At 50.3% G+C, this 15,253-nt stretch overlaps 1 protein-coding gene across 1 annotated transcript in view; it reads right to left on the bottom strand.

Annotated features, from left to right (window-relative positions):
* Positions 1-15,253, bottom strand: part of CNTNAP2 (contactin associated protein 2) — a 1,160,842-nt gene that overhangs the window by 21,188 nt on the left and 1,124,401 nt on the right. The window contains exon 22 of the mRNA XM_037035585.1: positions 6,909-7,148. Within this exon, the coding sequence (XP_036891480.1) occupies positions 6,909-7,148 (240 nt within the window). The remainder of the gene's footprint in view (positions 1-6,908; positions 7,149-15,253) is intronic.

Genomic DNA, 15,253 nt, shown 5'->3' with positions numbered 1-15,253 from the left:
GTCCCTTCCACTCCCTCTTCATGAAGCTGGCATAAGTTTAAAAACCAAATACATCCTTCCTCCACAAGTAAAAAGATGCTACACACCATCTCACCCAAGAATACCCATGTATGTTAAAAAACCTAAACAGAGTTTTAGTAAAATGATTTCAGTTAAACCTTCAGACAGTGCCTCAGTGTGACCAACATGGTTAGTGCTGGGGACGGAGGCGTGGCTCACGAATGGAGAGCTCTCACTGTGGTCTACCCCGTTAGGCTTCCACAGAAGAAAAACCACGTGTCATCTCCACAGATGCTGAAATGACATCAGGGCATTATTCAATATCCAGCCCTGACAAGGCCTATCCAGATGGGACCCCGAAGGCATCACCTCGCACACTGAGCAATCCTTAGGCTAGGTGTGCAGGGAGGGCTCTGGGTGGCCCCTCTCGGGTCTCTGCCCCTGTGCACGCATTTTCTCCCCATTAGATTCAACAAACTGCTTATTGAAGTACCGCTGGGGGTGGGGGAGGGGGGATTTTTCTGATGTAATTCGGTGCCAAACTGACCTTAAGACAGGGAGTTTTTTTCTTTACATGGCTTTGGGGTTTTGTGCCTTACCAAAAAAGAACAACAACTTAGAAATGAACTTATCAGGGAAAGTTTTGAAGTTATCTTCACATAAATTTTATAGAATGTGAAGGGAAGGTCTGATAAGCGGAAAGACGGGCATTCTCTCGTTGGACAGGAAAACCTCATTTATACAGATACCAGTCATCCTGCCATTAACTTACATGTGAAATTCATCTCAGTAAAAGCTCTACACAATCCCAATAAGATGATTAGAATTCTAAAATCACAGGAAAAGCAAATGTGTTCAGACAACAAAGATTCCGATAAAAGAGGAGAAAAGGGGAACTAGCTTCATGAACTATTAAAGGCTATTATAACAGCTCAGCCATCAGCACAGCCTGCTGCCTCTGGTGAAGGGACGGGTCGGTGGGGCAGCTCAGGGAGCCCAGAAGCGGATTTGAACACGAAGGGCAGTTCGGAACGTGATGAAGGCAGAAAAAAGGACCATACCTCAACCAGCGTTGCTGGAACAACTGGCTGGCCAGGTGGAGAGAATAAAGTTGGAGTCCCACCTTACTCCCAAACAAACTTTAGGTGGAGGAGGTAAGTAAACTTCACGAATAAAACAATATCCTTAGGAAAAATTGTGGAGATTTTAAAAAATAATTTCTGAATGGAGAAGGCAAGAAGCCATAAACTTTTTTTTTTAATTTCACCATGTAAAATTTAAAAAAATTTACATGAAAAAAATCCACAGATTCAAAAAGATAAAGCTCAAACTAGGAAACCATTCAAACATAGTAAAATAATAATTAACTTAACATATAAAGAATTTTTATAAGTAGTAAGTAGCCAACAAAGAAATAAGGAAGAATAGAAATATTTGGTCAAAGAATATAAACAGGCAGTTAATGGAAGAATAAATACAAGTGACTTATATACAAAGACACTTAAGCTCACTCATAATTAATGAAATCCAAATAAAATAATAAAGCATCATTTTTTCAAATAATATGCAGGAAATTTAAAAGTATATCATGACGCGCTGCGTTGGTGAGGGTGTGGGGGAAAAGATGCTCGTATGCATTAGACTGGAGGTGCTGTATCAGTGGAGGGCGATATGCAGTTGCTGCCAACATGGGAAATGTGTCCCGAGCCCTGGCCCGGTAGCTAGGCTGCAGCATCACCCCGACGTGCTGGGGGGCTGGTCCCCAGTCAGGGTGCACGCAGGAATTGACCGATGAACGCGCAGAGAGGTGGAACCACAGATCGATGCTCCTCCCCCTCTCCCTCCTTCCTCTATCTAAAAATAAATAGAAATAATATATATATATCCCTGACTCAACAATGTCATGCATGTAAATCTATTCATAATGGAAACAAAAAAGTGAGTGCAATTTAAATAACTAAAAGGTCAAAGAGCTGTAACCCTAATATCGTATTTAACTGAACCCGTGTGAATGTGCTTGGTGATCTGCAGAAGAGCAGAACATAGCTCATCTACGGGAAGAGTGCACTGTGGTAAGGGGGGTAACAATGGCTTTCTGCACGTGGACAGGTGGGTGCTGGGGGTCACTGCAGAGAACAGGGACCCACGAGAGGGTGAAGAGACGAGGTATCGGAGATTAGACACATTAATCACGCAATCTGAGCACAAGGACGGAAAAAAGGGCCTGCTCAGAAATAATTAAGATGTAATTGTAAGAGCTGGAAAGATTATTTTAAGTGCTTGCAGGTGGCAAAGAAAGCCAACTATCAGCTTGTAATTTGGAAGGAAATGGAATATATGCAGTTTTTAAATGTTCATCACATCGACAACTCTTTTGCATATGAAGATATAAAAATATTTTATCTTCAGGCAGTAGAGAGGAAATCTGGGATCCAGACAAGAAACCAAGTCATCAGACACCATGGTGTCAGAGGTAGGGTAGGGGTGGCTGCCGAAATCAAACTCCCCAGCCCAGTGACCCCGTGCTGTGGCGACTCCCAGCCCAACCCCTCAGTTCACAGGAGCGGGGCGTGCTGCACATTTGGGAGTCTGATGGGGCACGGCTGCTACCTTGAGTGATCCCTGGCACCACATTCCATCGCGCTCCCAATTTATTTGGAGAGCCACATTCCTGAGAGGGCTGGGTTTTCAACAGCTCTGCAAACCGTAGTGAACCCAGGGACAAGTTCGGGTTTGAGTCCTCCTGGCTTCCTGACAACCTTGGCCTTGGATCTCAGCAGGAGGAGAATCTGACCGTGTGAACTATTCTCTACTCTGCTCAGTGCTTCCTGGATTCTCCATGTCCTGCTCACTGAGGTTCTTGGTCAGGAGCCCCTCAGTGTCACCTGTAGGGTAGCTTCAGGGTAGGAGCCAGAGAGGTCAAGGTCACAGTGGAGACTGAGTCCCACTGCCAGCACCCAGCAGGGGCCGATTCTGTGGGGCCCTTCTGGGGCCTGGTGCACTTGTACGTTAGTGGAGGCATGCGCCCCACCACATACCTATGCTGAGAGCATTATTCACTGGAGAGCCCTGAAAAATACCAACTCGTTATAATCTGTATAACCAGAAGGTTTCTTAGGAAATGAAGTCTTACATCTTAAAGTGCTTTGTCTACCTTATAATATTTACAAAAGGGCCTAGCATGTGCCTTTGGTCTGATGCATTCCGTATCAAGTATCGTGAATGTGATAAAACACTCTGGGAGTTAACACGAATGACCTGTGAAATGGCTTGCTGAACAGTTTGGAGTTGGTCCTTAGTGCCTTAGTGCAGATGACTCTTGGGTGTATTTTTTTCTGGTGCTTTTTAAAAAACTTCCATTTATTTATGATAAGAGAGCTAGAGAGAGATTGGGATTTGGTGTTCCACTTATTCACGCATTCATTTGTTGACTCTTGTACGTGCCCTGACCAGGCACTGAACCTGCAACCTTGGCGTATCAGGACGATGCTCTGACCAGCTGAGCTACACAGGCAGGGCTGTTTTGTTTTTATTTTTCACAGAACAGGTGCACTGCCACCTGCAGTTGTCCTGTTGGCAAACCCTTGCCATTCCAAGGAGAGAAGAGTCCCCTGAATGTGACAGAGAGAGAGAGCCGAGCCCATGATTCAGAGGCGGATCACAGCAACTGTCTGCTGCTCTGTGGCCTTTAAATACTCCAGCACTCGGGGCTGGGTTTTTCTACCTTGTAGTTATTGTTCTAAAAATATTCCTAAGGACCACAACGATGTGCTTCAGGAAGAGGCTGTACCTCTTATCAGTGGGAGGAGCCGGCAGGAAAACAGCCACTGGATGTGCCTAGCAGGGCAGAGAGGGTGCAATCAAGCCCGCCTACGCAATCAAACCCATGCGCCTCCCCTGCAACAGCGTGCTCTCCCGCCCCAGCCTTGGTCCGTGGGCGAGACGATGCTGCCGCGCTGCCCAGACCTCTCCAGACTCCAGTCACGCGGGAACCACCCCCACAATTCTGCCATAGCCATGTAAGCCCTAATGATTACTTCTTTACTTATTTTCACTCAAGTATCCAATTTCTAGTGTAAATAAATGCATTGCTAAAACTTTATAGCCCTACTGGGAATTCTATTACCTGTTAAGGCTCAACGGAAGCCTGCTCTCTCCTTCCTGGGGGGCGAATAGCGAGCTGGGAGAGGGGTTAAAAGCACGTCAGAACTGAAGGAGACGTCCTCTGTGACAAAATCAGGAGGACAGCAGGAGAAATAAACAGGACGTGACTTCACACGGTCATGCAGTGCCATGTCTATTTTCTGTGCACAGGGAGCCGGTGACCCCCTATCAAAGCCAGCACGCTGCACGGCAGGCAGGAGTCAGACGTCGCCCCCTGGAGTTGTGCGGTGCACAGCCTGGCCAGCGGTGCTGGGTTGGTCAAAAGGCCCGTTACATTTTGTCCATAAGATGGCCCTCATAGGGCTTAGTTATCTTGAACTCCATTGAAGACAATTTTGTTAGAGTGTACTGCGACAGCTGGCATGTCAGTGTGCATTAAAAAACTTATCAAAACTGGTGAATATTTACGCAGCCATTTTCATACTGAAGATGGAAGAAGATATGCAACATTTTCAGTGTATTATGCTTTATTATTTCAAGAAAGGTAAAAGAGCAACTGAAATGCAAAAGACGATTCGTGCCGTGTATGGAGAAGGTGCTGTGACTTTTGAACGTGTCAGAAGTGGTTTGTGAGGTTTCTTGTACTATTGACATTTTGGCCAAATAATTCTTAGCTGTGGGGCTGTCTCCTGCATTGGAAGGTGTTTATCGGCACCCCAGGCCCCTGCCCACTAGAAGCCAATGGTGGGAGATAGCCGACATACTCAGAATATCCAGATCAATAAAGCCATTGACGAAAATGAAAAATGTGTCTTTTGTTTTATGCAAAAATGTGACGGACTAAGGCATCAGAGAGGAAATGAGGAGCTCCGTCGGCAGTGTTGCAGGAGGCTCATCACGCATGGCCAGCCCCACTAAGACCTTTCTGGTTTTATCATCAGACAGCATCTAGCTAAGAGGGAAACGTAAGGGAGCAGAAAGAACTCCAGGCCTAGGGGTGGACGTCCTGCATTCTAATCTCCAGGCCTCTGCAAAGCGCAGGCCTGGTGCGGCTGTGAAGCGAGGAGCCCTGGCTGGTCACTGCCGCCTCTGCAGTACCAAGGCCATCAGACGCCCTGTTCTTCACAGCCAGGGACGTGGGCTGCTTTCACAGACGCACGCCCTTTGTTTCAGCGCGGCACCCCTCCCCCCAACCCCCTATATGCTTTCAAACTAGGTTTGCAGCTGATTCAAGAAACTGAATAATAATGTGACATCTTCTCACACCGAGTTTCTTCCTGGGGCGCAGCACCTTCTGTGACACGCTTTCATGAGAGGGTGGAGTCCGGCCCGCGCTGCAGACGTTTGCTCACATGTCTTCAGTCTGCTTTTCCAGCTGCAGGAACGCTGACCACTGTCCTCAAGTTGCTCACATGTCTTCAGTCTGCTTTTCCAGCTGCAGGAACGCTGACCACTGTCCTCAAGTGTACACGGAAACTTCTCTGTCTCGATGGGCTTCCTTATAACACCGTCAGAGGAGCTCGACCTTTTGCAAGCCCTTTGCCACGGCTTTTCACTTTGAGACTTCACCACCCAAAGGCTTCATTGCTCTTCCTACACAGTCTTTCTGTTGCCGCTGTTGTTGCAGTTTGGGTATTCACTTCCTTTGCTTTTGGTGGCCTTGTTTAAAGTGCTCTCCAAGGGGGCTGGTAGTAAGCCTCCCTCTTATCTGGTGAGTGATTCTCAAGCTTGGCTACATACCTGGGGAGGTTTCACATGGATGGACACCTAGATCTCACCCCCAGAGCATCGGATCTCATTGGCCAGGGGTGTAGGCTGGGTATCGGGATTTTGAAAGCTCCCCGGGGAATCTGGAAGTGCATCTGAGACTGAGAACCACTGCTCTAGGTTAGGGCTTTCCAACTGTAATGTGCACACGGTCAGCAGCCTGGGAATCTTGCTAAAAGGCAGACACTGACTCAGTGGGCCTGGGGTCAGGGCCAGAGAGTCTGCATTTCTAACAAGCTTTCTCGCTGCATTTCTAACCAGAGGCCGTGATGCAGTTCCTCCCCACGCCTTCTGTTCAGACCCGGACTAAGCAGCGCTCACCTCCACCCTCTCTGTCCTATCCCTACGCACACGCAAGTAACGCGTGATTCACAGCGAGTGCCCGCATTCCGTGTGTACATGGTTTTGTTTCTCACTGTCTGACAGCAAGGATCCGTATTCTACCCTCACACAGAAGATCATCTGAAAAAGACGGAACGCTCGAATCAGCATTCAGAACGATAAACTCAGGCTCACAGAATCCAGGGTGCAGGCATTCATGTGGGGACCCATGTAGAACCCCAGAGTTGGTATGAAGGTTATTTTAAACTGAGGACATTGGTGATCCAGCAGACGCAGAAAGAAATCTTTTTGGAGCTTCCATTCTCTGACTAAAGGTTGCAACTTCTGGGAAACAAGGCTGCCGCATGCACTCCCACTTCGGAGCGGCTTTCACTCCCAGGAAGGAGGCCAGGAGGAACCCACCGTGGACCCCTGCGCAGGGCAGTTCACAGCCGGAAGCAGGCAGACAGCCGCCTCACACCGGCGTGGACACGCGGCATCACACACGGCATCACAAACGGCATCACTCCTCCGTTCTTCTGGAAACCCCTCTGTTCTAGCCTTCGAAGCTGGTCTTCTCCTCTCCCCGCACCCCTACTAACTAAGTGTGTGAACCTCCACCTTGAATCATTTGCTAGGCTGATTCTGGGGTAAGCTTCCATGTGCTGCCCGTAACCCCACTTCATAGGAGAAGAAACCGAGGTTCAAGACTTTACCTGAGTCCAGGTGGTCAAGGTGCCAGGGGTCGGTGGCGGACGACATGGGTGAGAGGGTGAGTGGGGAGGCCCCGCAGTTGGACTCCACCAGTGCGCCCTGGACGTGCACCTGCGCGGAGGCGTTGGTCGGCCGCAGGGCCGCCTTGAGCGGGGCGATGTGGTTGAACTGCACTCGGGAGAGGCACCCGGTGAAGCCTGGGGTGTTGTACTTGTGGATCTCTTGGTCGATCTTCCCCGTTTCTAAAAGACAAGGAAAGAGGATGTAAAAGTTTCGTCCCACTCGTTACATTCCGGCCGCAAGATACACTGGTCTCTGAATGCTTGGGTCCAAATCTTATTCCTAGGTTTCAGGTTAAGATGTTACGTTCTTTTAGATGCCATGCTAATGACGTGATGAGGCTCAGGGCTAGCGATTTCACTTGAAAAAGACCTTCTGTGTGACTAGAGAGCCTGGCAGGCCGAGGAGAAGAGACTGTATTTGTTAAAATAACATGCATTCACAGTTACCTTGCGGATACTCGAGACATCGCTGAAGCAACGACAGCCTTGGTTCTGACTGATTTTCGTTTCTGTGCTTCGGTGGCCCTCCCACAGGCACTGAACAAGCCTCCCGCCCAGCCCTCCCGTACCCCTTTTGTATCTCTTTCTTATCTTCTTCTTAAGAATTTGTAATGTAAAAACAAAAGGAAAAAAAAAAAAGAGTTCCTATGGCCTGTAATGGGGCACTCCCTTTCCTTCCTAATCCAACCCCCTTGACATTCTGGAGTTGACAGAATCCCAGCCAGAACCTAACAGGTGTTTTGGAAGTCGGGACAGATTACCAACTTGATCACAAACTTACATACATATTTAAGAACCTCCACCAGCCCTGGCTGGTGTAGCTCAGTGGATTGAGCGCGGGCCTGCGAACCAGAGTATCACGGTTCGATTCCCAGTCAGGGCACATGCCTGGGTTGCAGGTCAGTTCCCAGCAGGGGACTCACGAGAGGCAACCATACATTGATATTTCTCTCCTTCCCTTCCCCTCTAAAGATAAATAAATAAAATCTTTAAAAAAATTTAAAAAAAAAAAGAACCTCCACCATCTCCTGACCTGTAAGCTCGGCCTCTTCCTAAACTAACACGCAGATCAGGGTGAGCAGATGCGTGCACGACGCACCCTGTCAGCTGGCCTAACCGCTCGCGGCCACAGCAGGAGCAGCGAGGGTGGTTCTGGCCCTCCACCCCGAGTCCTGGACCCTCCCCAGCGGAACGGACGTTGAAGGAGCCTAGAGCTTTCTGACCAGCGGTTCTCACAGTGTGGCCCTGAAGCCGCAGCACTGGGGTCACTGAGGGTCTCTAGCCAGACACTCGGAGGGTGGCCCGGCCGTCTGTGCATTTTTACAAGCCCTCCTCTCGACTCGGAGGCTGCCAGGGCTCGAGAACCGCAGACAACCCAGGCAATGCCCGTGCGGTACCGCAAACCTAGGTGAGGGGCCAATGGCGCTTCAGCAGTTTGTATTCTGGATGAGAGATTGCGTTACCACAATGATTCCTTTTTAAATACAAAGCCAGGAATATGACCTATTAACCCTTGCACTTGAACTGTGAATAACAAAGACTGGAACCAGAATGCTATCCACTTCTTTAAAAAGCTGACTTCAGCCCTGGCTGGTATGGCTCAGTGGACTGAGTGTTGGCCTGCAAACCAAAGGGTTGCTGGTTTGATTCCCAGTCAGGGCACATGCCTGGGTTGCAGGCCAGGTCCCCAGTGCGGAGTGTGTGGGAGGCAACCACACACTGATGTTTCTCTCTCTTTCTCCCTCCCTTCCCCTCTGTCTAAAATAAATAAGTAAAATCTTTTTTTACAAGTTGACTCTAGAGCAGGTGATGTTTCTCATTGGGGAATGAACACAGGTGAAGTAGCCTTGTTTAAAAATTTACTCCCCATTAATTAAGGAATAACTCAGTAGAGAAGGGAGATCTTGGGGGACAGAAAAAGTGGACTTACTCATACTCATCACATCAACGAGTCAGTTCAAGGACCAACTGGGACTAGTCCACATGAATTCCGACAAACGGGAGAGATGTGGGAATAGGAACATGAAGACTGGTAGTTCTGGGAGTTCAGACAGGGTCTTAGACAGGCACATAAAGACACTGGAACAAACGATTCCCCATACGGCTGTCCTGCAGTACATTTCAGTCTGTGACTTTGGCTACAGCCCTGCCACCCAGGATAGGAGGCAGACTGCACCTGCGGCCACCAACAAAACCCACAGTCAGAGGAGTGTCCCGAGGTTCCTTCGATGACCAGGGAGTGGCTCTGGTCCCCCTGGCACCCGTGCTGGCTCATTCCCCTCCATCACGCTTGCTTTCTTTCCCACAATGGCAGGCCCCTCACGGAGTCATTCTTTGTCTCTGTCTAATATCCCAATTCCTGGTTCTAGGGTCACCAGCTTGCCTCCCACACAGTGGTCCAGATATTTGGTTTCCGTTCCTCCCTCCCTTGGAACATCCTCAGACCAAGGAGGCTCAAGCTGACCCTGTCCCCGGGCAGAAGGGAAATCTCGGCTCCTTGCTTTCTGGACTTGCTGTCTGTCTTCACCTGTGGTCGGGGCACGGGGACCAGTGGCCACCTGGTGGCAAAAAACTGGGAACCACCTCGGCTCCAATGGCTGCTTGTCCCCCGTACACAGAGAGCTCTTTTCAGCCTGTCCAGCCCTGGAGTACAGTCCAGAAAAAAAGACTTGGGGGGCTGGTGGCTCCTGTCACCTGGTGGGACTTCAGTTCCATTCAGTTCCATGCAGTTCAAGTCGATTCGATTCGATTCGATTTGATTCAATTCACTGATTAACTCATAGGAGCAGCAGGAAGACAGAGACACATGTAAAAATTGAGCCCAAGCAGCTCACAGCCTGGCTGGGGAAATGAGCTCGCCAACCAACGAGCACACCGAACACCAGCTGTAGAGTAACAAGAGGTAACATTTGTTGAACCCTCCAAATGTGCTAGATGCCTTATACGCATTAGACATTTAATTCTTGGTGCGAGCCTGTCGAGCAGGGAATGCCGTTGTCCCTATGCAACACACGAGGAAAACGGTACCTATGGATATGGTCCCTTGGCTGCTGAGGCCAGGCCGCCGGGGACCCCAGGTCTCCGAGTCGCTGCGGTTGTCTGAGCTGAGGACAGACCTCGTGTTTGGTGAAATGATCAGAGATGATGGTAAACCGGGGTAGCAGGTCTGTGGGGTGTGGGAGGGCACTTCAGGGCAGGCCCCGCTGGAACGGGGGCTGACTGTGTTTCCTACCCACTTAACAGAAGGTTCAGTGGGCAGCACGGTGCTGCTAACTCTGGGCGCTCTGCTCAGCGTAGGTCTCTAGGACCTACTGCTCTGGTGCATTTGAACGTTTTTACGCTCTGACGGAGGACCCCTGTTCCCTGCCCCCCAGCCTCTGGTAGGTAACCACCGTTCTCCCTTCTGCTTCTGAGTTTGACTATTTTAAATTTCTGATATTCACAGGATCGTGTATTATTTGCTCTCCTGGGTCTGGCTTCTTTCACTCTGCATAATGTCCTCCAAGTTCACTGCTATTGTAGCAAACAGCAGAATTTCCTTCTTTCTTTAAGGCTGCATAACATTCTACTGCATGTGTATATACTATGCAGGCTTTTATCCACCCATCTGTGGGTGACATGTTAGGTTGTTTCCATGTTTCTATGCCATGAATAATGGCTCTGTGAGCCAGGAGTGCAAATTTCTCGTTGAGACCCTGATTTCCATCCTTCTGGGCGTACACTCAGAAGTGAGGTCACTGGATCATATGTGATTCTATCTTTTTAAATCCTCACCCGAGGATTTATATTCATTGGTTTTACAGAGAAAGAAAGAGGGGAGAGAGAGAGAAACATCAGGTGCTTGCCTCCCATACACACCCCGACCTGGAACTGATCCACAACCCAGGTATGTGCCCTCATCGGGAATTGAACCTGCAGCCTTTTGGTGTACCGGACGATGCTCCAACCATCTGAGCCACCCAGAAGGGCAGTTCTGTCTTTAGTTTTGTGAAGGCCCTCCGTCCTGTTCTCCACAGCGGCTGCACCATTCTACATTCCCACCAGCTTCTCCACACCCTCACTGCTTGCTGTCTGTGATAGAACCAGGCTTCGAGGGTGAAAGGAAAAAGAACCCTGGGTTGAACTTGGTATGAGGTTTGCTACGTTCTGGGACCAGTGGGAGTCTGATGGGGTCAGAGCCCAGGCTAGATGGGGAAGGGCCTTGAACGCCTCGTTAAGACGTTTGCACTTCAGCATGAAACCCAAGGACGGTTCCTCTGCGGAGGGCTGTGATGGAAACTGATGAGAAGGGCAACTCTCGCTAGTGGCGGATCTCATTCGCCTGCAGTGCCCACGAGCTCCCTGGGCTGAGAAGGCGTCTGTTGGGCCGAGGCAGGGCCACACCCCTGATGGGACAGCGCCTTCTTTGTTTCTCGCTGGCATCTTCCTGCCCTTCGCTGAGCCCTGACACAATTACAGCAAATCCCCTGCTGGAGACCTGGGCGGACACCTTCTGACTCGGGCTCCGGCTCCACTTCATACACTAGCCCCTGACATGGGTCTCCGAACGATAAGCAGGGCAGGCTCCCAATCACACCACGGGAAGTGAACAGTCTCGAAGCTGTGTGTATCTGAGGGCTCCCATTTCAAGGAGGGGTCCCCACTTCTTAAAGAGCTGCCTCCCCGGAGTGTCTCCCTGTAAGCTGACCCCCAGGGAGGGATAACAGACAAGGAAGACGGCCGGAGGGAGCCCCAGGGCATGGGGGCTGACGGTGCATCCGGGACCACAGGAGCAGTGGGACGGAGCCGGGGCCAGGCCGGTCGGGGCCGTGAGCCCTGGTGAAAATGTCAGCTAATGGGGCCGAGGCATGGCCTGGGCTGTGAGGACACAGTTCCATTCTCTCAGGGGCACCTTTCCTCTGCTCACTCTCTTCTTTAACTCTTGCCTTCCTGTGCTTTCTCTCTTTTGGGGAAAGTCCCCATTTTGTCAACTGCGGCTCCTTTCCTGAGGGGTGACAGGGTCACAAAGGCCAGGGTTCTGGTGCCCAGGAGACCAGAAGCCATAATTCCCAATCTGGGTAGTGCCACAAAGCTGGCTGACATGCCTCCGGAGACCTCGGGCTGAGACCCACACCAGGGGCAAGATGGCCATTGGTGCTCTTGGTTCTCCTGGTCCTGATGGGTCCAGCTCTGGGCCGTGTGATGCTGAGAACGTTAACAGCTTCTTAGGAGCCGAAGCTGGTGCGGGCGCGAGGCATGTGGTCAGCGCGTGTGCACGAAGTCTCCAGACAGCTCTCCGAGCGTGACAGGATCACCTCCACTGCACAGAAGGGGAACCGAGGCTCAGGAAAGTTGAGGCTTCAGCAGTGGGTGTTTATCTTTCACGTAAAAAAACTATAGCCCTGGCTGGTGTAGCTCAGTGCATTGAGCATGGGCCTGTGAAGCAAAGGGTCGCTGGTTTGATTCTCAGTCAGGGCACATGCCTGGGTTGCAGGCCAGGTCCCCAGTGGGGGGCACATGAGAGGCAACTGAACACTGATGTTTCTCTCCCTCTCTTTCTCCTTCCCTTCCCCTCTCTCTAAAAATAAATAAATAAAATATTTTAAAAACCCCTACAGAATGTTTTGTATTTTTCTCAATTTCTGTCTAAACAGTGGGCTGTATTGTACAGTTTTCCTATTTATTTGGATTTTGGGCATTTGTCATCAGGACTCTTTCTAGAAATGGCATAGCAAGGGTTTTTAAAAATAAAAACAATTTAATGGCTGTTAGAGACTGCTTTAGGACCGTGTCCCCTGGTGACTGACCGGACAACGTGGTGTTCAGGGATGCTGCGAGCTGGTGTCGGAGTTCTGCCAGCACCCCTTACAGCCCAGTGAGTTCTGCCAACGCTTGTCTGGAATAAAGGTCCGCACTCCTTAAGTACTCCTAACGGGGATCGTGAGGCTATCGCTTCAGTGCCTTTGAGTTACTACGAGTTAATTATGCTAATCGACTGGGCCGGCCTCACAGTGAGATGAATTACTGAAGGCTGGTTTCCTCTGAGAAGCTCCTTCCTGCACGGAGGCGTCTGGGCCGAGGAGTCAGTGGGCAGAGACCCGCTCTAAGGAACGCAGACCCTGGAAGTTCGGTGCAATTGCTGCACCCACACCACATCCTCAGGTTGCAGTTAGGGCTTCCGTGTCCAAGAGCCGTGGGGAGGGGGGTTACAGAACGCAGCCCACTCAAAATGCTAACATCATTCCCGGCACCGCCTTAACATGAAATGCTCGTGACAGCACTCTTCAGGAGAAGGCAGCGGCCGATGCATTAGCACGCTCTCCCTGTCCTTATTAGACTCCCGAACGGCAAGGGGCAGGGGGGTGGGCGTGAGAGATGGAGGGAGAAAAGGCCTTCTGAACCAGAAACTCGGGAAAACAGAGCCAGCTCGGTGGGGACAGAACTGGTCTCCGGGCTCCCGGGCGTGGCTGAGCCCCTCCTCAGAAACGGGGCAAACCCCTAGGTGCCGACTCCTCAGAGGCTTTTTCTCCTTTTCCTCTGAGACTAATTCATCTACATGTCCTTCTTGTGTGTCCCATGGTATCCACTTATCAGCTGGTTTTTGTTATGTTCTCATTTTTTTAAGAGTTTTCTATCAATACTTTTTTGATATTATGAAAGATAAAATAAACAATGTTTTACTTTTTTGAAAAAGAGCCAAATGATCCTAGAATGTTAATGAGACTTCGAATGCCAGTGGTTGAAGACTCTGATAAAGCTCCGCTGGGCCAGGGGCCGGGCAGGGCCCCCTTGGGGGACTGTGTGAGGTCAGTATGAGGACGGTCCCCAGTCCCCAGCACGGCAGGGCTCACCTTGGCTCTGCAGAGACTGCGGGTCCAACTGGCCCCCGAGCACTGTCCCCCCTCTGTCCCTTCCCTCTCCTGTCGGGAAGAACGCGTCCCAGCGGGGACACGGTGGATGGTTTTAGGAAGTTCACCAGCTGGACGTCCCATAACATCCATCGCAGGGTGAGAAGTTAGTTCCTCAGTTCTCTGTCAGCCCCTCCAAGGCTCCACTGGGGACTGGACTGTCTCTGTGCCACACCAACACCCGCCATTTTTTTTTTTACCAGAGAGAGCAGACCCCAGGCCCTGAGGCTCCAGCAGGCAAGAGTCCCGCATTTCACAGTATTTCCATACCGTACATATACATACAGGTCTGGCACAAATAACGCCCCTCTCTTTACTGAATAAAAATCTCTTATTACAAAATGATAAGCATGTACCTCTGTAGTACACCAACATCACACGCAAGCACGCCACATGACATTTTAGGTGGAACGTTCAGCTTCCTGTCCATCTCATACAAGACATTCACGTACCCCACCAACCCCACCCGATGGCGTTACTTCTGCTGGACCCTGTATAGTTACCCCTGACCTTACTGTAATAGCAAGAGATCCTGGTATTTCATTTTATGGCCACAATACAAAATTTCCTCTTAACATCGATGTTTTCCTTTTAACATATGTAAAACATGTGTAAGTAAAAATAGTGAGTCCACTGAAAGAAAAATATTGATAAGTAAAGGAGTAACCAGAAATGGCAAAACTCGTGCCCTCCAATTACTCTTCACTGGGGAGCAGAGCTGCGGAAGAACCCGGTTTCCCCCTCCGTTCCAGGCACAGAAAATTCCACCTTCCTCCTCCCTTCACACTTGGTCCCCGATTACCCATCACTTCCGAACACCAGGCCCCCAGTCCTGCACAAGGCGGGCTCCGGGGCTCCCTCCCTGATGCTGCTGCGGGTTCCACCTGGACAGGCATGCTCACTCCCTCTCCGTTCGGGCGGGAACCTGAACTGTGCCCTGAGAACAGAGTCCCGATGTCCCTCATCTTTGTGCTCCCTGACGTGTCTACAACAGCGCCCGACACGAAGTGACGCTCCGGTGACTGCAGGCTCGACTGTCACTGAGGCTGTAGGACACAGTCTTCCAGAGGCCGGTTGTGGGGGACAGGACTGACCACTGCGCTACAATGTTCCCATGAGGGTTGGTCCCAGAATTTGCTATTCCCAGAATAAGTGGATGGGAAGTGATCGTAACTCAAAGATACCACCCCTCCCAAACACAGTCACAAAGAAGCTGAGCATGAAACTAAAAAAGCAAAATAAACCCACGTAAACCTCACCCCTCAATTCTAATGGGATCGCATGATAAACAGGAGGTGGGTCATTGAAACACAGACTCTGGACTCAGGGTCGTGCCGCCCACGAGAAGCTGAATTCTTTGGTCAGTGACGTCTTCCTGACCAGCTGCCTTTAGAAGGT

This window comes from Sturnira hondurensis, unplaced genomic scaffold, assembly GCF_014824575.4.
Source record: "Sturnira hondurensis isolate 20B ecotype Veracruz unplaced genomic scaffold, ASM1482457v3 Scaffold0022464, whole genome shotgun sequence".
Taxonomy (NCBI): domain Eukaryota; kingdom Metazoa; phylum Chordata; class Mammalia; order Chiroptera; family Phyllostomidae; genus Sturnira; species Sturnira hondurensis.
The sequence above is the reverse complement of the archived record's forward strand: the minus strand, read 5'-3'. Positions and strand labels throughout refer to the sequence as shown.